Source organism: Strigops habroptila, chromosome Z (genome assembly GCF_004027225.2).
Source record: "Strigops habroptila isolate Jane chromosome Z, bStrHab1.2.pri, whole genome shotgun sequence".
In the NCBI taxonomy this organism is placed as follows: Eukaryota; Metazoa; Chordata; class Aves; order Psittaciformes; family Psittacidae; genus Strigops; species Strigops habroptila.
In genome coordinates this window covers 27458601-27484013 of record NC_044302.2, presented here as the reverse complement: position 1 = coordinate 27484013, position 25413 = coordinate 27458601, and the positions used below count along the sequence as shown (strand labels likewise).

General features: G+C 40.9%; 1 protein-coding gene across 2 annotated transcripts in view; it reads left to right on the top strand.

Annotated features, from left to right (window-relative positions):
* Window positions 1-4942: 4942 nt before the first annotated feature.
* The window catches only part of RASA1 (RAS p21 protein activator 1), a 56226-nt gene continuing 35755 nt past the window's right edge, over window positions 4943-25413 (top strand). Inside the window, exons 1-4 of one of the 2 annotated variants that reach the window (XM_030469912.1) lie at window positions 4943-5656; window positions 20403-20552; window positions 23267-23402; window positions 24309-24379. In XM_030469912.1, coding sequence (XP_030325772.1) covers window positions 5208-5656; window positions 20403-20552; window positions 23267-23402; window positions 24309-24379 — 806 coding nt within the window. In that variant the 5' untranslated portion in view covers window positions 4943-5207. Of the gene's footprint in view, window positions 5657-20402; window positions 20553-23266; window positions 23403-24308; window positions 24380-25413 lie in introns of those variants that run through there. The other variant, XM_030469913.2, reaches the window with a different exon arrangement.

The following is a 25413-nucleotide window of genomic DNA, read 5'->3' as shown; positions in this document are numbered from 1 at the left end:
GTCAGGATGTACAAATAATAAAGGTAGGAAAAGTATTTCCTTCAATGTTCACAATTATAATGACTGGGTTGAAGTATGGCCAGACTCATGTCAGCAAGCAACAAGATTTGTCAGGAAAAAAAGATTTTGAGCCTCAATGTTCTAACTAACATAAGGCTTCAGACTCAAAGACGTGTTGTGGAGAGGCTGAGTATTGAAGCGTAACATCAATTTGTTTCTGAAAGGAAGAAGATTTGCTGTGTGCACTGAGGACTCATGAAAAGGGACTGAAATATCATGTCTACTTACATCCATTAAATATGCAAAATTAGAGGGGAAGAAACAAAGACTTCTTTTCCAGATGCAGCCTGAAGTGAGGCAAGCAAAAAATCTATGCCTCTATGTAATGGTGCTGTTCTAAAATGGAAAAGATAAAGTGAACAATTATAGGCAACTACACAAAAGCTTTTTAGCCATTTTGGAAAGCACAAAATAAATGAACAGTATTGCTTACTAATAAAAATTATTACCTCAAGGTAGTTGTTCACAAATATTTCTGCATTGTCTTAAGAGAAAAAAAAATAAAGGTATAATGCTCCATCAGTAATTTCTTAATTAATTTTAAAGTCATACATATACTGACACTTAAAGATAGGATACAAATTCTATTGGTATGGAGATTATAGGTTTTTATGGGGGCTTCATTCATCTCCAGCGTAAACATTTATTTGAAAGGATATCAAACTACACAAAATGAGCAGGGACAAAAGGTTATGGAAGAGTTTGGAGTCTGAGAGAGATCGTTTCTCATGTGACAAAGATGTTCTTGAAAATCAATAATAATCAGGAAGTCATTAAACTAAAATAACATTTGAAAACCGTTGATCTTCTAAAATGAAAGGAAACATTATATAAAAAGCTTATCATTAACGATCTACTCAGTGATTCAATAAAAACAAAATATTCAATGCAAACAAAGGCTTCTAATTTGTACCATGAACATGGGAGAATTGACAGCACAGACCCAAAATTAAATATGCAGACAGTGATGATGACTGCTCAATGATTACCTTATGATAATTAGCCTGGAAACACAGTCAGCTTTATCCAACAGAAATAAATGAGATGGAAGCAAAGAATTTAAGTTACAGGAAATAAAAGTATTAGTATTCAAGCTCTTGCCCAGACTCTGCCCATCTTTCCACCTTCCCAGCAATACATGTGGCCTTTGTCAGGTTGTAACAGCTATGGAGGTAGGAAGAACTACCACTAAGTCTGCAAATGTTCATTATACAGCTGTGGGAGTACTAGGGGAAGGACTGGATAGTTGGAGCGTTCCAGGTTCTTCATTACACGAAGGCTGCTTTCTTACCACTCCATCCTGAGACAGAAAGATTGAAAATTTCCCTGCTGCCATGTATTTCTGAGATAGGAGAACACTTTGGAAAAGTGGAAATAAACTGCATGGAGAGGAGAGAAGGAGAAAAGGAGGAGAGGAGGAGAAGAGAAGAAAATAAAACAAGGAGAGGAGAAGAGAAGAGAAAAAGAGAAGAGAGAAAAAGAGAAGACGACGAGAGGAGGAGGTTTTGTGCTCTCAAATAAGGAGTGAAAGTGAAGGATGCACTGTGTTTGTATCCATGGTCCAAGTAACACTTTCTCTATAAATGACTGAAATACTGCATCATCCACTTCACATGGCTTTTCATTCTAATAAGCACTAATGTTTAACAGCTTTCAAATGCGGTAAAAACCCAATTAATCCTCTGACACATCTGTGAAACAGCTTCTTACTTTACTGATGGAGAAACTGTAACCTTGTTCAAATGACTTGCCCAAGGCCATGCAAATCAGTGACAAACCCAGCCTGAAAACTCGAGTTCTTAATCACTGCCTGGAACATCTCACCATTGTCATCATTATGGTATGTACAATTAGACCAGTCCCAACTGTGTTATGAGTGGTACGGCACATGTATCCTACATAAACAAGGGTCTCTGATTTACGAGTGTTTTTCAGAGGTCTCAATGCCACTGAAATTCTCCTGCAACTACACTGGAAGAGTTAGTTTTGGATCCCAAACTCTTAGATGTGTGAAGGACAGCTGTCACTATTAATAAAATAATGGCAATTATGGCTGCATCTACTCCACACTAGTGGACGAAGCGTCCCTGTGAGCATGCAGGGGGTCTCAAGCCAACTGGCACACCGACTGTCAGCCTGTGATGTGCTCAGAGGAAGGGCGGAAAAGGTCGCTACATCCTGGGCTCTGCAGACAACCGACATTCAAGCACCTGAGACCAGTCAGTTTTATTTGCATGCACAGCACAGACTGTGTAAGTCTTCTATGGCGAGAATCCTGAGCTAAGGATTTTATTTACCATAAATCAATAAATGAGCAAGTAGTTTTAATGGCAGCATTACCATACATGCAACAATGTACTTCTACCAGTCAGACGTAGTTTCGGCAGTTCTACAGACCGGTCTTTAAATTAGGTCAGAAAAATCATAATCTACCTCTGCTCTGACATTTCAATCCTAGTCCAAGGGTAAGAGACATCACACCCAACAGCCAGTAGAGAAGAAATCATATATAATCCCAGATTCACCGTCCTGCAAACCGACTCTGGAACACGCAAATAGGCTTTCCAGACAGCCTGACAACATGCATACTGTGGTGATGAAGGACTAATTATCCTAGCACCATTTACACTGGGGATTTCAGAAAAAGATGAGAATTATCAAGAAAAATATAATTACATTTGTTCCTTCACCCAAATATATTCGTGTAAATAAAGTCCCATGAAGGCTTGGGTCTATTTGAGAAGGAGGAAATGCAGGGTGGTTTGTGTTACCTGCAGCACAGAGCGACCCAGACAATTTGCCTGCAAAGTGAAGAGAAATGTTGTGTCAGGGCAGAGATACAACAGGTTGTCTGATCTCACTAGAATCCCTCTTTCTGTGGAATCCTTGCCAAATTTAAAACTGCTTTCCCCAAAATAAACCTCCTGAAAGAGTGCCGCAGCCACACTGCTCCACTCAAGAGGTAACACCCTCAAGCTGCATGAGGGGAGGTTTAGACTGGAGATTAGGAACAATTTCTTCACAGAAAGGGTGGTCAGGCATTGGAACAGGCTGCCCAGGGCAGTGGTGGAGTCACTCTCCCTGGAAGTGTTCACAAACTGTATAGATGAGGCTCTCAGTGATATGGGTTAATGGTGGTCTTGGCAGTGCTGGGGGAATGGTTGGACATGATGATCTTAAAGGTCTTTCCAACCCAGCTGATTCTGTGATTCTATGAAATCCTCAGCATAGCTGTCCTTCTAGCCTCCATACACATTGTGCACCCATACACATGCTGCTGCCCTGGAAGGCACTTAGAAAAGCCTGCCTCGTCAAGAGAATCTTATACATATTTACACTGCCTTTCAATGTTTAGGCATATCACTACCAAAAAAGCTACAAGGCTGCATTAAAATAATTTTATTTAAACATCTGTGGGAAAGCAAACAGCAGCAAAGAGAAATCCACAGAGGCAGCAGGCTAGAGCATTGTTTGAAATTACATTTATAACACCGGTAATGCAAAATCAGAGTCGTAAGAGATTGCTGTTGAAACTGCAACTTCTTAAACAGACAAACAGCTGCGGATGAACAAGTTACAGTGCTGTAAACCAAGTGCTGGTGGAGCCAGCCTCTCCTTTCCCTGACACTGGGCACAAACCCAGCATAATTCCATGGATCTTAGTGGTGTAACTGGAAGCAGATTTTGCCTTTAGAAGGCAAGATATGAAAACTTAATTTCAGCAGATAAAAAGAAGTTGGCTGGGGAGCTGTGAAAGTGGGAGCAGTAGTTTGTTTTAGCGGCCTCAGGAAAAATTCATTTAATACTTTTGGGTAAAGCAAAGCTTTGAAAACCTGAATGTTTAGATGCCTTCTGAGAACACTAGAGAGACATGCAAGTGTCAACGTGCCGCTATTTGTCAGCTCTTTTAACACTGGGGGGAGGGTGGGGGAATTAAAAAAATAAATCCTAAGATATCTACATGTTATATTGCCTGGTAATGTCACACCGTGTTTTCTTGAACACAGAGGTACTTATGGGTGAGGTGAAGCTGAAGTGCCAAGTAAACCCACTTAAGTTAGCACAATTATTAATGATGAAGATAGGTTTGGGGGTGTGAAGGATGCAGGCTTAAATAACAACCACACCAAAGTACAATTTCAGGAAAGTTCAAAGTAAATAGATTTTTAGCAGCAATGGAGTCTCAACTCTATCTTGTAGATTCTAGGTCACTTTATTTATTCTTACTGATAGAATACCATGTCTTTGCAATAAAAAGCAAAGGAAAGTCTCCTTATTCATAGGATGGTTTGGGATGGAAAAGACCTTACAGCTCATCCAGTTCCAACCCCCTGCCATGGGAGGGGCACCTTCCACTAGACCAGGTTGCTCCAAGCCCCGTCCAACCTGGCCTTGAACACTGCCAGGGATGGGGCAGCCACAGCTTCTCTGGGCAACCTGGGCCAGGGCCTCACCACCCTCACAGGGAACAACTTCTGCCTAAGAGCTCATCTCAATCTCCCCTCTGTCAGGTTAAAGCCATTCCCCCTTGTCCTATCCCTACAGGCCCTTGTCCAAAGCCCCTCTCCAGCTTTCTTGTAGCCCCTTTTAGGCACTGGAGCTGCTCTAAGGTCTCCCCTTTAGGAGCCTTCTCTTCTGCAGGCTGAAGCAGCCCAGCTCTCTCAGCCTGTCTCCAGAGCAGAGCTGCTCCAGCTCCCGCAGCATCTCCGTGGCCTCCTCTGGACTCCCTCCAACAGCTCCACGTCCCCCTGGTGCTGTTGCCTCAGCACGGGGCAACAGGGCTTTGCTCGGGACGGTTCCTGTAAGAGCGCAGCTCCAGCCCGCTCACGCGCGCAGGCGCGCCGGGCTTCGCGGTGCGCAGGCGCGGTGTGTCGGTGCTCGCTCCGCGGCCGGGCGGCGGGAGGGGAGCGCGGGGCCGCGGGAGCCGCTCCCCGGCAGCCGCGGCGGGGCCCTGCGGAGCTGCCGTGCCTCCGCCCAGCCGGGTATTGTTCACGGCCCGTCTCCTCCGGGGAAGTTTTGCCCTCGTCCCGGCTCCGCTCCCCGCCGGGGCGGGGCGGGGGGTGGGAGCCGGGGCCCCTTTGTCGCCACCTTCCCGGCGTGCGGCGTGCGGCGCCCGGCGGGGGGGGTGGGGGGGGGCGAGGCTCAACATGATGGCGGCCGAGGCCGGGGGTGAGGAGGGCGGCTCGGTTACCTCAGCTGGGACGGCGGGAGCCGTCGCGGAGCCGGGACACTACACCGCCGTGTGCCGGGGCAAGGGGCCGGGGCCGCAAGGCCCCTTCCTGGCCGGCTCCGGTGGTGGCGGCAGCGGCAGCAGCAGCAGCCCGGGCGCCGGCCCCCCGGGTGGCCCGGCTTTGTGCTCGGTGCTGGGGCTCCTGGAGCTGGGCGCAGGGCCTGCCCCTCCGTCGGGCGGCCCGGGGCAGGCACTGGAGGCGGCCCGGGCGGCTGATCCCGGCACCGCCGCCTTCCCCCCGCTGCCGCCGCCGCCGCCACCCTTGGCCGGAGGGCTGGGGACTGTGGACGAAGGCGACTCGCTGGACGGGCCGGAGTACGAAGAGGAGGAGGTGGCCATCCCGCTCAACGCGCCCCCCACCAACCAGTGAGTAGTCGCCCCCCACCTCACTGGGGCCCGCCACGCCTGTCCCGTTCCTCCCCCCATCCCGGCCCCGAGCACGGGGCCTGCCCTGTGGGAAGCGTGTGTCCCGCTCCCCTTGAACTCCCGCTGAAGTTTGGCCCCTCTTTCCCCCGGTTCCGCTCCAGCAGGAAGGCTGCCCCCGCCGCGGGGGTGCCCGGGGACGGGAGTCCCGCCGCCCCGCTGCACAGGGGAAGGGCGAGCTCGGCGGCATGGGTCTGCTCTGCTCTTGGAGGTAGAGCGGCGGGGGTCAGCGCCGGGAGAAACAGGCGCTGCGGTGCAGCAGGGTTTGGGTTCTGCGAGTTCTCATAGCAGGCTGCCAGGAAGAGTGAGCTATTCCGGTCGTGGTTTAACTACCTGTTGGGGAGACTTTTCCAACCTCCGGTAGCGCCCTGGTCTTTCTCAGAAGAGCCATAAATCTCTCTCTTTTTGAAATAAAAGCGAACAAAAGTGCTATCCGAGGCATAAAATAACTCATATACCGTGTCATTATGTTGTATTACATGGCTTTCTACTTAAAAAAAAAAAAAAGTAATTTCCATTCCATATACAAACATGCACACGTGCTTGGTCGTCTTCCCCCCCCCCCGAATTCAGGCAGTCTCGAATCGTGGATTTAAAGTGAATTAAAACTAATTCCGTATTTTAAAGCATCAACAGGCTATTTTTCATAAATAATGTCTTAACTGCTTTGCTGCTCAACCAGTTTAAAATAAAGTTGGTTTTACGTAGGTTGTGTTTGGAGAGAGGAGGTAGTTGAAGAAAACAAACCCCAATACTGTAAACCTGCACTTAGGTTTTACTATACTTACCCATTAGGTTAATCGGATATTCCTGCAGTGCTGGTAATAGAAAGAATCCTGCAGAAGAGCAGGCCAGTTTTGTGTTTATATTGTGTGAAATGTAAGGTCAGATGATGTTATGTAGGGTTAATGCAATTAGTAAATACTGTAAGCACTATCGTTGGATGTAACTAGCAGGTATGCGGGTTCACGCAAAGCGCTTGCAAGGCTTCTATTAGAACAGAAGATAGCCCTTGAGCAGGTACCATATTCTTCTCAAAGTGAAATTGCTTGAAAGGCTTAAATTGCTTTCATCAGTATCTAGACATATGTTGTTCCTGAAGTTACAGTGAGTATAGTTGATAATTTTGGGTTTTGAGATCCAGGGTAGCAGAATGTATTCAAGATACTGGTCACAAAGTTAATCTGAAAGCCCATCTGAATTTTCAGTTCTGTTTTTTTCTTTTTACATTCTCTCACAGACAGATTTTTAACTTCTGCACTTTCACATACTTTCAGGATTTCAGGAACCATTGCTGTAGTAAGGAGAACATAACGTGTAACATTACAGGATTTCCTTTAGCTTAATCTCTCAAACTTTGACAGCCTTCCTAGTAATCCTTTATTCTTTTAATTTCTGGTCTTTTTGTGGAAGTTTGTAAACATTAAGGCCTTGTTTTGTGAAGACACTTTTTGAATAGTCTTAAACTTGTAGAATTCCCTAATGAGCTAGAAATAGGATTAGGCAGGTTTGACAAAGGATAAGGAGGGAAATAGGAGCACATAAAAGCAAAGTTACTTCTTGATTATTGTGTGCCAAGGCGATGAGATACAGAATTCTGCTTGGCTGGTTTTCTCTCTGAAAGATCACGCAGCTGCTTCTGTTAGACCCACCTGAGTTCCTCAGAGAACTGAGGTAAAAGCCAAAAAGCAAGCTTTTTGAAATGCTTTTGGCAAGCAATTTTTGGGGTAATTATTTGTGAATAGTCACCTTGATACTAAATGATTGTTACCACATCTGCAGTTCTGAGTGGATTTTGCTGTCAGAATATTGTCTTCTAAGTCATGTGCAAGCACAACGGTGAACTTCCGTAAAAGAGGATATTGGATTTCTGACAGGGAGCGCATGCTAGGGGAAGACCGCAGAGGCCCTGATTTTGTTTTGCTTGTCAAAGCTACTTATCTTATTCAGACAAAGGGGACACTGTCATTTTTGCAGGACCAAGGGCATACCTCTATAGTTAAATGTTTTTCTCTTGAAGATTCTTTAATACAGAAACATCCAAGAAATAAAACGCATTTAATAAAAAAAATCCCAGAAGTTTGTAACTCCGTATACTTAAGGTTTTTCTTTGTAATTTTATCCTTGTTATGTGACGTTTCTATAACAAAAATTGATGTTGGCTGATTAAAATAATTAGAAGCCTTTTTCCCTTTCATTCATCCTATAATTAATTTATACAGCATTGGGTTTTACCGTTCTCAGTGAAGTAATTTGAATTGGCCATATGTCGGTAGTAAATTGTATTCTTTCAGTCCTGCTGTTTTATTTTGGAAGTGCCCTTTCTTTGTAGTCACCATCTGCTTCTACTGAGTTGAATTCTTGATTTATTACCAGAAACAAAGATCAGTATTATCTATCGTCTTACATAAGGAAAAGCCCAATGTAAGTCTTTAAGAGCAGTAGTTGATATTGTGATTTAAACTTGGATGCAATTTCTCCAGTTGAATATGATTACAAAACTACTGTTCCATTTGTTTAAATATGACGGCCAGCTCCACCCTTTCCCACTTCCTCCTAATTCATTCAGTTTTTATAGGAAGCATGCAGGCTTGGCTTGATGGATAATTCCACGAATCTGTTAAATGATTTTGTTTCTTGTCTTAATTGCTGACAATATAGTGTGTATATCAGAAAATTGAGCGTGCTTTTCAACTCCTGGCCTTGCTTTGTGATATAAAATTACTGCTGTGTGTAAGAACAAAAAGGCATTATTTCTTTCATAACACTAACGACTCACTAGGCTTCTTTGCCTTCCCATGGACATGCATTCCAGGATTTATTGAGTGTTTGGTTACTGACTCCAAACAAGAATACCTGGTAAAAGCTGCTGCTGGTGTTCATGCTCCAATCTTAGATAAGTATAAAATCTAGTGAAGTTTTTGGCACAAACTTAGACACAACTTTATCACTTTTTCTTCTAACTTGTTTTGTGAATTTAAAAAAGCAACAAACACAAACCAAACAAGATGTGAGTTCCCAGTCTGCAAGTGTTAGGCCATAAAGGTGTTACAAATGTTTTCTCTAAACATGAATAAGTTTTCAAATACTGTATAGTCGACATTCTGGCTTTCGCAGTAACTGACCTGAAGAGATGGGAAGTGAAGCAGATGCAAGCTCTGCACTTCCCATCAGGATGCTGTAAATATAGTTTGCTCAGGGTAGTCAGGATGTGTTCATCTCTGCTAGCAAGCACCTAATACTATTAATTTCCTCTTCTCTTTTCCACGTACCTAAGAAAAAGGGGAGTGTGCCTTCTCTTATTGTGTTTTCTTTAATTTTCCGGCAGTGGGAGGAGATGGTATGTAACAGGTTCTCTTTGTTCACAAACTCAAAATCCCCAAGCAGGGTTGATATTTATCTTCTTTGATCCGGAGTGAAACTGACTGAAGGCTTGTATGTTCAGTGCATGTGTGGGGTTTCATTTTTCTCGAGCACAGCAGCAGCGCGTTGATGCTCTAGCTTAATGCTAGGTGGGAGGCACAGGATGCTACGGGATAAAGTGGGCAACTCTGCGTTTGTTCTGGTTGATTTTTTTCCAGTGTGCTTTCTACCCCATTTGCAGACCTCACTGACAGCGGCTGAAACAGTGTAAATGCCTTTGGATTTAACGAATGAATGCTGTTTAATTTGGTGGTAAACCAGCGGTATGTGGAATAGTTGTTATTTATGTATTTGATGAAAAATCTTAGCTGACAAATTTATTTTAGATTGTAGTGTGCATTCAGGTGTCAGAAGCAGTTCCAGTATATTCCAGCAAAACTGGCATGTTCAAATGGTGTTTTGTGAGCAGTGGTTATCAGTTTGAAATGGGTATCAGTTGAAATTGAAAGCTATCAACCATACAAAATGAAGTAGGCTGTATGTTTAAACTATCTGGTTAAAACAAATCTTACCCAGAGGAGATGTGTTCTTACAGCCCTTGGTGCCTGTTGAGGCAACACAATGGTGAGAAAAAGAGCTGAAGATAGAGAGGTAGATAGAGAAACATTAAATAAGCATGGATTAAACTAGAACATTTTTCAAGCTGAATGTAGTGTGAAGTTCTAGTTTCTTCATGAGAGTCGAAGGTGGCAAGTCCAAGAGTTCTGCAGCGTTTGTTTGTTCCAGTAACTCGTGAAAAGGAGGTTTTTTTTCCTGAATAATGGCTAAAGGCCCTTTTCCATACCAGCAAATGAATCTGTTGCACTGAAAACAGAGGGGAGATAATATTGGCATGTTCAGTTAGGTACTGTATAAACAAAAAATGCAATGTGATGTAACTTGTTTTTAGTGTATGAGGTTTGTTTTCTGTTTAGCAGTTAATGTGTTTGGCAGGTCAACTTTTCTTTTTTAGATAATGATTTTTTTTTATTAATTCCTGTTCTTCATGGAAGGGAAACACCTTATTTTTCTAAAGTTGGTGGTCAGCATACTGAGTTAGCCACTTACAAAATAGACCTGAATATAAATCTTGTTTTAGGTCTGGCTGAATGTGTGGTGTTAGAAGTGCTGTGTTAAGTGAATGGTTAAAAGCAGCAGAGCAGAATCATACCTAGCCGTATATAGGAAGTGAAGCAGTAAGTAGGCTGAATATGTTAGATACATATATAAGTGAACACTGCAGATGAAGAAAACCAGAAGTGGAACAGCATTTGACGCCAGAAAAAATTTGAGGATGATTTTTCAGTAGTTTACTCAGTATTTCAAGTTAACATCAGATGATGTCATTTTGTTTAAACAGTGAATAGAGTGTCTTGACCTGCACTTTATCTAGTTTTTACTTTGTGTCAGATACTGACTCACAGAACTTCACTGTGGGACTTAGGCACTTCATCTACTGGTCTGCTCTATTGAGAAGCATAATATTGTGCCATATTTCTTCGCCTTTTATCATCTTAATGGTTTGTGGCTGCAGAGTGGGGGAGAACACAAATTTTACCAGGGGGCATGGGTCTCTTCAGTGTAGGACCCTATCTGTTGGTTCAGCTGTAAATTCTTAGGACTTTTATGGTAGTTTTCCAGTTTCTCACACATCTTTGTTTCTCCTTTAGGAAAAAAAAAAAAAAACCAAACAAAAAACCTTGGTATTTGTCTTACTGGTAGGCACAGTAAGAGAGAGGAGAAGGCATCTCCGTTAACGTTATCTTTGTGCTTCATAGAATTGTTGCAGTGAAATCATTGCGTGTTCCTCCAGAGTATGGTCAGTACCAATAAAATGTTAACCAGTGCTTGACAAGTTTTATATATCTGTACTCTTTTATATACTTTTATATGCAATATAAAGGCTGCAGGCAGTCTTTAGTATTTTTTATTTTTATGTAAAGTATCTGCTCTATTGTGCTGGAGCAGAAAAACATTTCTGTTCTTACATGAGTCTGCTTTGTATGGAAGGTGGTGTTGAGTAGTCAGGTGTGGATTTATGAGGAAGAAGTCATGCTTAACCAATGTAACAGCCTTCTACAGCGAGGTCATTGGCTCGGGGAGAAAGAGGGAGAGTTTACCTCTACTTTAGTAAGGCTTTTGACACCATGTCCTATAGACTGCTCATAGACCAGCTGGCAGTGTATGGGTTAGACAAAAGGACAATGAGGTGAATTGAAGTCAGTCCTGGCGGGTGGTAATCAGCAGCACAAAGTCTAGGTGGACACCCAGGGTGTACGCAGTGGCCAGCAGTGTTTAACAGTTTGATGAATGACCTGGATGCTGGGATAGAGTGCAGCCTTAGAAAGCGCACAGACAATGCAAAATTGAGAGAAGTGGCTGAACCACGATGTGTTATTTGCTTTAAATATCTACCTTTTCCTTCTAAGGTATGATTTTATTGCAAGTATTAATGTGTACAAATTAAAGTATGCAAACCGATGTTGCTTTATTAACTTGAAAGCTCCAGTCATATTTCAGGAATGGATTATCAAGGTCTTCAGGATACTTAGTTCTAGTACTGGTGCAGAACAGTTCTGGTAAGCTAGCAGTCTGATTATTGTGATGATCAGGCCCTGAAACAGTAATTTTAATCTTAAAATTTCAGTCTTTTCACCTGCTTCTCAGGCCAACGTCATACCAAATCAGTTCTTCTTGTTAGGATTTCCTTTTTTGTTAAATAGGAATAGTTGTTCATCCTCAAGTCCTAATTGTTTGGGGCTTTTTGTAAGTATACACTTTTGTTCGAGTTGGAATATACTAGTTATAGAACCATAAAACAGCCCAGGTTTGGAGGGACCTTGAAAGATGGTCTGGCCCAACCTTTGGTGGGAAAGGGAAGATAACTGGGATTATCTAGCACCCTGTCTAGCTGCATCTTGAAAACCTCCAGTGAGGTTTTCCTCCCTCCCTGGGGAGGTTGTTGCAGTGAGTGACTGTTCTCACTGTAAAACAAATTTTAACTACTGAAGTACTGTGATGAGGTCCCTCTGAGCCTTCTCTTTTCCACAGAGAAGAGACCTAACTCCTTGTCCTTTCCTCATAGGGCAGATTCTCCAGCCCTTTGATTATCTCCTGGCTCTCCTTTGCACCCTCTCCAGTCCATCTGCATCTTTCTTGAATTGTGGGGACCAGAACTGGACGCAGTGCTCCATGTGCAGCCTGGCAGCTGGGTAGAGTGGGATGATCACGTCTCTATCTCTGCTGGCAATGCCCCTCTGGATGCAGCCCAGGATCCAATTTGCCTTCCTTGCTCCAGCAGCACACTGCTGACCCATGTTCATCTTGTTGTCCACCAGGACTTCCAGGTCCCCCTCAGCAAGGCTGCTCCAAGCCCCACAGATCGCAGTCTGGACTGGGCCCTTTGGCTGTGTCATCCCAGGAGCAGGACCTTGCATCTCGGCTGTGTCAAACTCCATAGTGTTCCCACCAGCCTGCCCTTCCAGCTGCCCAGGTCTCTGGAAGATGGCTCTGCCTTCTTATGTGTCCACCTCACCACCCAGTTTGGTGTCATCAGCAAACTTGGTGAGGGTGCAGGGGGTTGGAACTGGATGATCTTCAACGTCGCTTCCAACCCAAACCAGTCTGTGGTTTCATGATTTTGTGTTGTCTAAGCATCAGTGGAGATTTTTTTTTTTTTCTTTTTTCTTTCTGCTCTATGGCAGTAAATATCAGAGAAATGTCCTTATTCTTCCAAAAGCAAATTTTTATCAGGCCTTTCTAGTAATCTTCTTGTTCTGTATTGAAATCTAGGTTTGGTTTTTTTCTTTTTCTTCGTTGTACACACAATTCTTTTATGTCACACTGTTGGATTTCTTGTGTGGATTGTACTGTGTAGGTTATATTCCTTGTGCATGTGGGAAGTATTGGACATCTATTAATTCAGGCACTGTACCTATCTTTGATGTCTAGTGTGTAACTGTCAGGGTTTCCTCATTATAGAAGCAGTTACCTATCCGTGGGCATGATGTGCCTCTCTAAAGAGATGTTCCAGGTTGCGAGAGGAGGTGAGAGTGGAGCACAGCACGAAGACCTGTGCTTGGTTAGAGGTGGTGAGTTGAAAGGAGGAGGAGGAGGAGGAAGGTGAAGGAGCCTCTGGTACATTTCATAAGGCCAATGGCAGACAAGATAATCATCTTAGAAATTCATTGATTGTTGCCACAGAGTATCTGCTGATTTGTGTAGCAGTATTAACATTGTTTCTGTAGTAGTTACTTTTAGTTCAAACACAAAAAGGCATATTTTTGACCTAAGGGCTCAAGTAGGAAGCATGTAAAAATGGGAAGTTTCTTGCTAAAAGCTTTAATGTGTTCCAGAATTCACTTCCTAAGCCGATCTTTCAGTAAGAAAATGCAAGCTGTTTCAAGAGCTGTTTTTCCAGCCAAGTTAGCTATATTTCACCTGCTTATTAGTGACTTTTGCAAAAGTGAGATAAGCAATCATTCTTCTTGTCAATAAATATATATCAGGTAGGACTGGAAGAAATCTTTTGGCTGTGTTGGATATTATGCTGTTGTCTCACCTTTATTTATTAAAGCCTATAGCATTGTTACAGCAGTTGAAACTGTTAGAAGCTTTCTTCATTAGTGAAGTTAATTAAGTGTATTCCTTTTTGGCTGTATGCTTATCTTGTTCTTTTGTCTTTGCATAATCGTTTTGCGAAGATGTACCAAGGTTTTTGGTTGATCTCTTTTGTTCTAGCCCAGAGTTGATGTAAACTCTGCTGAAAATGTTTTAACGACTTCTTTTGGAGGCGTTCGCAAATCGCGTGGTTAACAGGCTGGATACCAAGGAGTGCCTGTGGTAGTTAATTGCCTAGTTCCTAGCCTTGAAGTGTGGCATGGTTCAGTTTTCCACTTCCTGTTTCTAAGGGGTTTTGGAACAGCCAAACAAGAAGAGCAGAGTTATTCTTCCTTAGGCTTGCACGGGTACATGCAACACTGGTAAGGCCACACCTTGAATCCTGTGTTCAGTTTTGGGCCTCTTGCTACAAGAGGGACATTTTCATGCTGGAGCGGGCTCAGGGAAGGGCAGCGGAGCTGGTGAAGGGCTTGGAGCACAGCTGTGATGAGGAACGGCTGAGGGAACTGGGGGAATTTAGTCTGGAGAAGACAAGGCTCAGGGGGGACCTTATCGCTCCCTACAATTACCTCAAAGGAGGATGGAGCCGGGAGGTGGCTGGTTTCTGCTCCCAAGGAACAAGTGATAGGACAAGAGGAAATGACCTCAAGCTGCATGAGGGGAGGTTTAGGATAGATTCCTGGATATTAGGAACAATTTCTTCCCCGAAAGGGTGGTCAGGCACTGGAACAGGCTGCCCAGGACAGTGGTGGAATCACCATCCCTGGAAGTGTTCACAAACTGTGTAGATGAGGCCCTCAGTGACATGGTTTAGTGGTGGCCTTGGCAGTGCTGGGGTAAAGGTTGGACTTGATGATCTTAAAGGTCTTTTCCAACTGAGCTGTTATTATGATTCTGTGCTAACATGCCTTGCACCGCCTCTTAGAAAAATGCATAGGGATGCAAAAGGGATAAAAACCCCACCCTCCCTTTGCTAGAGCAGTATCTAACACTTGATTTCATGCTAACTGGACAAAGAACACTTACTTGGCTTCACGTTAGTTTCAGCTCCTGTTTTATTATCTTAAAGCTGCATCCAGTGTAGTAGCTCATACATATTTGCAGAGCTTTCTCTGGCAGGAAGTTTTTTGTGATGTGGAGAACTGCAAAGACTTGCCCCAAAATTGGTTACTACTGAGTAGTAACTAACAGGACAGAAGAAGAAGGATGTGAATTTAGTAAAGTCTGGGTGAAGTTTACCTTAATTTAATCTCTACAAACAATGTGCATAAAGGAGGTAATGCAGCCTTACAAATCTGACAGAGATGAAGGATAAAGTGTTAAAAGGCAGAGTCTGGATAAAAATGGTAAAACTAAGAATGGATTTTAGGCTGAGAGAAACTGCAAAACTGGAATGAAACTTGAACGGTGAATAAGAGCATCAAGTATTCAGATGGAAAACTTGAGGGGGGGTTGGTTGGTGTTAACAGAATAAGAAGAAACAAATAAGAATATGGGATATTTTGGTGTGGGGTGGTTTTTTTGATGGGTTTTTTTTCCCCCTTTGTCTTCAACAAACCCTACTTGAGATTTCTGTGTGCCATTTGAAATAGAGGATTTTCCCATTTCAAGGTAGTAATTTGTGCTGTCTTTTATAGAATCATAGAATCATATAATGGTTGTGGTTGGAAAGGACCTTAAGATCATCTAGTTCCAATCCCCCTGCCACAGGCAGGGATGCCTCACCCTAGACCATGTCACCCAAGGCTCTGTCCAGCCTGGCCTTGAACACTGCCAGGGATGGAGCATTTACCACTTCTTTGGGCAACCTGTTCCAGTGCCTCACCACCCTCACAGTAAAATGGGAACAGAACTCACATGTTCTCAGGAGGTGGTAGCAAGAACTGGTACTGTGTGAAGGGTACTGAGGCAGTGACTGAATTGGTAGGAGGGGAGTGCTGACCATGACTCCTGGAAGTTTTCCATTCCTCCTGTGGGTTTTGTTGAAGCAGCAAGGTGTGGCTCAGCAGAGCTTTGAGTGAAGTGGATATGGCATTTGATGACTGTTTTTCCTGTGCACTGTAACCTTTTCTGGACGGAAATAGAGAGGTCTGCACTGCAACTGTTGTCAACACCTACATTTGTACTGTGTAGCTGAAAAACACTTCTACTCCCCTTCAGCACTTTCTCCTGAATTTCCTCCTCCTTTACCTACTGCATTCCTAAGTAAAAATGGCAGCGTACTGTGACAGCAGAATCTTTTAGCGGAACAACAGAACTTCATAATATTTGCTTTTCCACGTGTAAAAAGGAAATATGTAAATAAAAGGATTTGGTTGAACAATGTGACATGCTTCCATACATAATACCAGCTGCCTCCTTCCAGATGGTATATTCGCCATCTGCTACCTCTTTGTGAAGAGCCGGTGCCCTGCATGGACCTTGTGGGGCATCCATGTTGGGGGACAAAAGTCCTGTTGCTGTACCATGACCTTTCTAAAGGGTTGCAGTGTAGTTGCATTCCTGCCCACAGTAGAAAGTGCTGGTTGGTGTGGCTGGGTGTCTGGTACCCAGCACCTTCCATGTATTGGAGGAAAATTAAGGAGCTCTTGTTTGCAAGCTGGAGGTAACAGCTCTAACTGCAGTGCAGCTCATTTCATGAGGTTCATGGCTTGTGGCAGTAGCATGGGGACCACTCTCCAGTGCAGCTCTGTGTTGTCTGTATGGATACGTAAGCTGTTTGTGACACTGTTGTGCCTGCTTTTATCTATTTGCTGTAACTAAGATTGTGATACACTGGGTTGGAGTTTTGAACATGCTGCTTTCGATTTAAATTGGCACATGGGAGTGTATTCTTGCACAGCTGCTGACTGGATTGTGAAGCATGGGGACCTATTGTTGGTATTTTCTTAGAAGCAAAATACAGAACAATCCTATAAGTTTGTTACAGCAATTAAATGGGTGGTTACAGCAGTTAAATGGGTGGTCACAGAAGCAAGCACCTAAATTGGATATATAGTTGGTAAGACATTTTATCATTGAATCACTCCATAACATTATGTTGTAAGGCTACTTGGTTTTCTCTTTTAATGCATCTCATAATACCTATCTTATTGCCTGGGGACTAGCTGTGATTCAGAATGTCATTTAATTATGTTTCCTCAAAACACTGTGAAGGTAGCAGATTGTCAGCATTTAAAAATTTGCGAAGTTAACATTAGAAATACGAAAGTGTTCCTAGGTAGGACTAGGCAAGCAAGCAGAGGTGACTGAGTAGAAATGATAGGGATTGTCTTTGGAAGTGATGGAGTGTATGCACCTAGATGCTAGTATATTATGGTTTTGAATGTGCACATTTGGTCACAGCCACAGGGGCAACTTCATATTCACAAACAGCTAGGCAGCTTTTTATTGATACTTTCCTGTCCAAACTTTAGTTCCTTTCATGAGATTCATGGTGTACTGTAGGTAGGACTTAGGACTCCCTTTTACGTCTGCTCAGAAGCTATATTCAGTGTAAATCAAGAGATCTGGATCAGCATTGCTTCTGACTGTGAGCACGTTAAACTTGAAGCTGTCACGGTTACAAAATGCCGAAATTGTTGATCCTGACCTATAAAACTTGAAGAGGGAAGAGTAGTTTCTTGTGATGTGTTTTTGCAGAAGCACTGAACTTGATCGTCATTGAGATACCTGATTGAGGAATAAAGCCAGATGATCTGGGATTTATTTTATTTCAGAATTTAAGATAGCCTGGTCCTATCCTTCTGAGTGTTCTGCACTCTTTATTCTCTGATGAAATTACAAGTAGGGCAGGTTCTGTAGTTTAGTTACTTCTGTTGTATTTCCTTTGGATAGCATTGAGTATTGAGGTATCTTCCTTTAATGCTGATAATACAACTGAAGTGATACTAACTTTTTTCACTACTATGAATTTGTGCTCAGTACCTTAGCCAGTATTCACAGGAAGATTGATCTATGGATGTATTTCAAAGCAATAAAATCTCACAACCTTTGAACAGAAGTATTAAAAAAAAAATGGTGCCAGTCCTTAATTGAGCACTCGATTTCCTTAAATCAGATTGAGTACTGTAAAAGAGTCTTTACTGCTTGCTATCAAATTAGTTAGTGATGTAAAGTTGCACAATGCTTCTTCATATAATGTGGAAAACAGGTGAGGTGATAGCTGGATGAAATACAAGACGTGCTTTTCTAAAAATGAAAGTCGTTCAACACCCTTAGGCTGTGAATTGCTTGAATAAAGTGGTTCTATCTAGTAATGAAATTCTGCTCTTTGGGAAAATGCAGGGTTTTTTCCTCAACAAGCATTTTGCATACTCAAATGGTGTCTTAAAAGTTTGTACTTAAGGGTGTATCTGGTTTATTAAAGATGTATTCTACCTTAGAGGCTTCCTAAGGATATCACTTCCACTGTTTTCTGCTATCATTGCTCAATATTGACGGCTTCACTGCCATTTGTATCTTCATATCAGTTGGTTGTTAAATTCAGTACTAACACTTATTTCTGTAGTGGTACAGAGTAATTTGGGCATTACATTAATGTGTGCAACCTGTAAAATACAGTACATTTTCTGTCAGCTGTTAATATTTCAGATGTGCTCAGTGACACTGAATTTAGCTGCATTCAGCAGTTAACTAGGTATTTTTTATTTCAGAAAACAAACCTTTTCTGAAATGGAGGAGCAGATAATTTTTAACCCTGCTTCAGCTTTACCAGGCAGTAAATGTCTTCTGTTAGGCTTGATATAAAACTGTTGAGTGGGAGAGCATCCCATCTGTCTGTCTGTCTGTCTATCTATCTATCTATCTATCCATCTACCTATCTATATCTCCTGTTCACTGTTAGCACAAGTGATCTGCAGTATGTGGGATATTCCAATATATATTGTTGTCCCTGGCAAGGAGGGTGTCCTCTTTGTTCAAAGCTTCTGGTCTTAAAATTGGAGCACCCAAGTTTCTGCTATCTTTGTAAGAAATCCCTTACAGAAAATCTGAATGTTTTGTTGCAAGCAATCTGCCTTTCTGTTTTCCTAGTATATTTTTTATTAGTAATTTGCATTCTTAATAACAGTCCCATCTTCCCCATTTCAAAAGCGTGCCTTTGTCAGTATAATGCAGCATGTCTCTCAATAGAGTTAAGATTATTTCTCTCAAATGTGTGATAAATGGGAACAAATAAGTGCTCAGTGAAACTATTGTTAGTTTAAAATAGGCTTTGTGGAATGTTGGCTTCAGCGAGTTTCACGATCAGGAAAGTTCCTGGAATGTTATGAGGCAGGATCTCACCAACTTAACTGGGCCCACAGCAACCTCTAGTTGTGTGTTGTACAGACACAGCAGTGCTTTTTCTGGTTTAACTTATTTTGATCAGGATGAGGGGGAGAAGCAAAGGAGAGCCATTCAGCAAGCGCAGAGCTTTGCCAGGCTAAACAGTACCTGTGCTGGTGCTGCTTTTGCTGGTATGAACGATACTTATCAGTTTGGTCTACCTGGTTTTCATTCTGATAAAAGCTCTCAAAGCTTTTACTTCCATTTCGTAAATAAATAAATGCTTTTGATCAGATTTCATCAACAGCCTGGCTCTTCAGTTTTTTGGAACTGTAATCTTGTCCAACTTTTGGTATTCTCACATATATTAGTTCAAAAGGCCATGTACATCTCTCTTTCAAAATGCATTTTTTGTGTCTCTTGCAAGATGTATGTGAACTGTCTGAACTAAAAAGCAAATGGTGTGAAGTGGTAATGGATTTAAATTGTTTAAAACAGTGGCTGTATGGAAGTGGATGTTTTCTTGAGTGTAGAAATTAAAGGTTGAATTAAGCATGGTTAGTTGATGGATGCAGAGCCAATAAGTTACTACAGTGTGTAGTTCTGGAACATGCTGTGGCTATGTGAGGGTGATGAGAGCAATGCTTGGCTTTATATCTGAATCATGCTCACATTGCTGTTGTTTTGGTCTTTCTTCTGTTTTTTCATAAACCTAATACTTCATGATTTGGAGTAGAATGAGTGTCCTGATAAAAGCTGCGTATATAAGCTGAGGTAAGGCAAATGAATGCTTAGAAGTTAACAGCCTAACCTTTACTTCAGACTGAAGTGTTCCTTTGTCATGTTTTGCAGTCTGTGATTTGCTACACATCTGCACTTGCTTTTAATTGACGTTGTGATTAGGAAAGACTGTTTTGGGCCTGGATGATGGTCTGGTGACTGCTGTCACTCCAGTTCAGTGCAGGCTTTGCTACAGCAGCATCTGTGTCAGCCTAGAAACAGGTTGTTACAATTCATTTCTCAGTTTATGCTTTTGGAAAATCCAGCTTAAAATCCAAGTCTTTTCAAGTCAGATCACTCACCTCTGGTTCTCTTTATTTAAAACAAGCAAATTAGGAAGGAGAGAAAATCTGTTGGTATATGGATTGAGAATCCACCTGTGGGGTGGTTCACTGGCAGGAGCAATGTTATTGGAAAAACTATGCTGCCTTAAAAATATTGTTTATTGGAAATAAGTAAACTGGGAGGCTGAACATGTAAAGATGCAGCAACTTTGAAACAAAGCTTTAGAGTTACATCAGTTCCGACTGAAAGCTTTTGTTAGTTTCATAGGTCTGTTCTGTGAGAATACACAAAAACCTGGAGTTCTAAGGACATCCATTGTTACTCTCTTTTTCAGGTGGTATCATGGGAAACTTGACAGAACAATTGCAGAAGAACGTCTTCGGCAAGCGGGAAAACCTGGAAGTTACCTTATTCGAGAGAGTGATCGGAGACCAGGTTCATTTGTGCTTTCATTCCTTAGTAAAACAAATGTCAATCATTTTAGGTGAGAATTAAATGTTTTCTTTTAAAATACTGTAATCTGTTTTAGGGTTTAGAACACAATAGGGTACAAACAGAAAATAATAATTGTATTATAATTGAATATATGTAACTCTTGTTGCATGGTACAGCTTTTTGCTACTGTTCAGTTGTTTCAAGAGATGCTATTTAAAAATTACTTTATAGGCTAAAGGATAAAAATGTAAGGAAACGCAACAACATCTGTCTATAGAAGTGTATTCACAGAGGTTGTGAATACACTTATAATAACTTGTAGGTTTCATTAGTTAGTCAAGGAGATTGTTTGGAGATTGTTCTGTAGTAGCCATTGTAGCTCACAAGACTTACTTAAGTGCTGGCACATGTGGTTGCTTCCTTAATTTTGAGGGAAACCCCTGCCAGAAACCAAAGCCCTTAAAACCCAAGAAGAAATAAGGAGAATTATGTATTTATTCATCTGAAGGTTTGCTGTAAACAGCACTCAGTATGTGCTAAAATTAGTTGTTCTAAATTCAAGTAGCTCTTTATCCAGTGTTCTAACTAGGATTATTTTATCATTTCCAAACTGTACATTAGTAAGTTCATTTATTCTTAGTGTAAATGAGGTGTATTCCCAGAAGAGCTTGAAAGTTAGTCAGCAAATGGAATGTCATGTTCATCTTTACAAAGCAGAAAGCAAATGTTTTTTCAGCAGTGAAAGAAATCTTTGTCAGTTGCCTTGAGAGCAACAAACAAATTCAAAGCAATTTCTTCAACTTCTGAATGTGGGAATTATGCAGAATACCGACATATGACCCACTATGTTCATGGTTTGCAAATGTAGGGAGGTTTTGGTTGCATCTGCTGTGTGAAGAGGTGTGGTTCAGGGGGCCTGATGTACCATTGGCATGAAAGGAATAATCCTCTTAAGTGCAAACAATATAGCACACAAATAGTATCTTGTTTGCATCTTGCCATCTGAGCTATTGCTTTCAGCTTCTCAGCCTTACTGATACTCCTTGGGGAACTGGTTACTATGTAGCAGTAGCAGAAAAGTAAACCATGCTAATACTTGCTTCTTAGTGCTGTTTTAGAGTCCTGGATTAGTTTTAATAACTTCCATTGCTAAAAAAGGTCCCTCATATTTTGTTCCCTAAAATTCTTATTTTTCATATGAAACTTTTATTAGATTTTTGTGCAACTGAAATCCCAACATTTTAAATGAAAGTGTCTTAAACTATTTTAACAGTTTTCGTGCCTCTTGAAAGTTGCATACAGACATATATGCTCATGCAGCATATGATTGATTTGCAGCATATGATTGATTTACAGCATATGAACCTTCAAAACTAAATCTTTTTTTCACTGAAGTGTTACCTTTTCAGTGAGTCAGTGATAGAAAGGATTTTGAGGGAAAATAACTAACTTTTGATATTTTTCCTTCAGAATTTTCTGTGATTATGGAAGTCTCTCTGTATTTGCTAGCTTAGTGTTCTGAAGAAGGGTTTCATTTAAGATTGATGAAAAAATAATCTGAAACACTACATTTCATTTAGAACCTAATCTCTATTGAATAATTTAGCAGGAAATCTTACAGAAAATATGTCAAAAGATCAGCTTATGCCCTTAAAGTTATGTTGTTTTCTGACTCCCCTTGCAGTACTATATGCTTAAAAGCTTTAGATTTCATCTCTGAAGATTCATCTTTGTAAACATCTTACATTACTGTTTGGGAAAAATAAATAAATTCAAAGAACTGAGAAGGAAGATTTAAACAGTGTAGTCATTTGGGATGAAGAATAAGTTTCTTGGTAGTTTGATGTTTGGAGTTTCCCCTCCCCCTTTTGTTTTTGAGTTGTTCACAAGCATTGTGAAGAGAACACTAAGAAGATTCAAATATGTTTCTTTTTGGTAATGTATTTTGAAATATCCTTAAGATAATTAATGTCTCTTCTGGAAACTTGTGAAACAATTAACATCAGCTTTTAGATTTTTTTAGATTTTTTTTTTTCTTTTTCCTAACTCCAAAATTGGCTTAGCTTGGTACTAATTTGTTTCTTAATTTCTTATATTTTTGTAAGAATGGACTCCTGTCTGATCTCTGTGTTCTGGAAAAATTTAGGACTGCTTGATGCCATCAGTTTACATAATGTGATCATTTCTTTGGGCTGTCTCGTCAAAGATATTAAACTTGTTTCAGATTAAGTACTTCACTTTTACGAATTACTCTGGAGTGTAACACGAATGTTTTAAAAACCGTTAACTTTTTTACCGAAATAGATAATTCCTGACTGCTTTTAGAATTTGTGTTGACTAGCAATGTGAACAGACTTAGTACTTCATGTTTTTGTTATGACAGTGCATTAACAAGTCCCTGTATTTTTCAGAAAAATACAACCCTTAAAGAATAAAATGAATGGTTTTATAAGAATTCAGTGTTGTCTTAAACTACTGAAATGGTTTTGTAAGCTTTTTTTTTTTCCCCCCCCACTAGCAATTGGGTATAGGAGAAATTACAGTGTTAATTTCTTAACTTGTAATATGGGTGCTAAACTACCTGGAAGAAAGTCACCAATTTTTGAAGGTGATTTTTTCCTGCACTGTATAATCATGTGCCATTACTTGCTGTTATAATATTTTAATACTTTGCTGAATTTATATAGGCCTATTCTGAAAGGTATGTGCCTTGCAATGTAGTGAAGTGTTGTCTTATGTCAAGCTGGTTTTTTTTGTTAACAGGATTATTGCCATGTGTGGAGACTATTACATTGGTGGACGTCGTTTTGCTTCACTTTCAGACCTAATCGGTTATTACAGTCATGTGTCCTGTTTGCTGAAAGGGGAAAAGCTTCTATTTCCAGTAGCACCTCCAGAGGCAAGTACCAGAACTTCTATAGTCAGATTTCTAAGTGTCGTTTACTTCTTTGTTAGTAACTTTAATCACCAATCACCATTCATCATTCACTTCTTTTTTTTTTTTTTTTTTTTTTTTTTTAAATTGCAGTAGAAAGTTTACTGTAGTTCTACATAGGCTCAGCATATGTTGAAGTATAAGGAATATAAGTATGCATTCTTACTGGTACAAAGTAATGATTAAAAACCTCCAAACTGCTATTTAATGAAAATGTGTAATGAGAGAGCTAGGTGTCAGGTGTTGCATTTATCTCCAAATATAGTAATAGCTTTGGGAGTAAACAGAGGTAAACAAGAAAATGTGCAGTTCTTGGTCAGTAAAGAACACTGTGTAATGTAACCTCTACTCTTTTGTGATATTTTTCCTATGTGACAGGATTTTGAAGTACACATCCTGAAAGTAACCAGAGTTTCTGAAAATGGGGCTTCTTCCGCATGCCCATCCTTGAAACAATAAAAGTAATTAAAATAAAGCAAAATGCTGCATAATGCCCCCCTGCCAAACAGAATCTAAACAAACATTTTTCTGAATGTTAAACTTATGGAAATTTCCGTTCTTTAAGTGGAAGAAAGTTTGAAAGTATACTTTTATGGAAATTATCATACTAGTAGTTTATTTTGAAGATGATAAGCATACATTATCTATCATGCTAGAAGGCAAAACAAAATGAGAGCTCTTGTAGCTAACTGTATGAATTCTACTTTTCTAGCTCTCAGGGGTTTTGAGCTTTGAATATTTAAAATGGGCAAGGGGGGTATAAGTGACAGAAGTGGTCTTTTGACTCAGAATAGTGTAACACTGGGGAGAAGGATTTTACACTAGAAAGAGGGAAAAGTATTGCATTTGACGTCTTCTCTTAAATTGTAGCCTGTGGAGGACAGAAGGAGAGTTCGAGCAATTTTACCTTACACCAAAGTGCCAGAAACTGATGAAATAAGGTATGTTTTAATGACAGTAGCAGTTGTGAAATTCTCAGGAGTATTTATAAATACTAATCATTTAAGTATGTGTTCATATACAAATACTGTCCAGTTGCATCTTAAACTTAACGCAGGTTAAAGGATGGTAGCTTTTTCCTGTTGGAAATAGCAATAACACTTTCAAGGCGTTTGTTTGTATTAATTGTCAGGAAATTACATTAGGTTTATTGAAGTAAAATTATTAATGTTCTAGTTTTGAAGTATGCTTTATAAAGCCCTACATTTTTTTCCAAGAGGGTAAATTTGTGTATGAAAGAATCATGTGCAGAAGTGCCTCCTGTGACAATGTGAAATAAACGAGTGAGGCTTTTGTTCAGACTGCCACAGAACTAATAGCAGGTAAATAGTTCAAGCCATTGGAGTTCTGACCACTAGACGAAGTGGTCAGAGAATGTGAGCATTGACTACTCGTAAATGAAAGAATAGAGTAATTAGTGCCTTCTTTGAAATAAGAAAAAAGGAGCAATGTTAAGAAGCTTTGCCTTGTTCGATGTTCTAGTGTTCATTTTCTTACCTGTGCTTAGAAACTTGGTGACTGTTCTTTCTAAGTTCTCTTCTGTGTCCATAAAATGGAGCAAGAATGATTTTCCCTTCCCTTGCCTTCACATCCTTCCCTCCTTTTGCAGAAACTCTGTATTGAAAAAAAAAAAAAGATGATTTTAAGTGTGTAATCTCCCATAATTCTAAGTAATTCTTAAAAAATTACTGAATTGCGGGTTTATCTCTCATATTCTCACACTTTCTGTTAATGAAACAGTCTCGGTTTGATTTAACACACCGATTGAATTGGGAATGGGCTTGGTTTCGGCAATATTAGCCTAAGATATAAAGAAAGGTATATGAGAGCTTTATATCCTTATTGGGATGGAAATTATTCCAAGGCTTACTGTCCAAGCCTATCTAAACTCTGTAAAGGATGCTGGGAGGATATTTGTCTTTGAGATTGTTTTCCTAAGCAGATTAGAAGGTGGTAAGACAGGGAAAGGACTCTC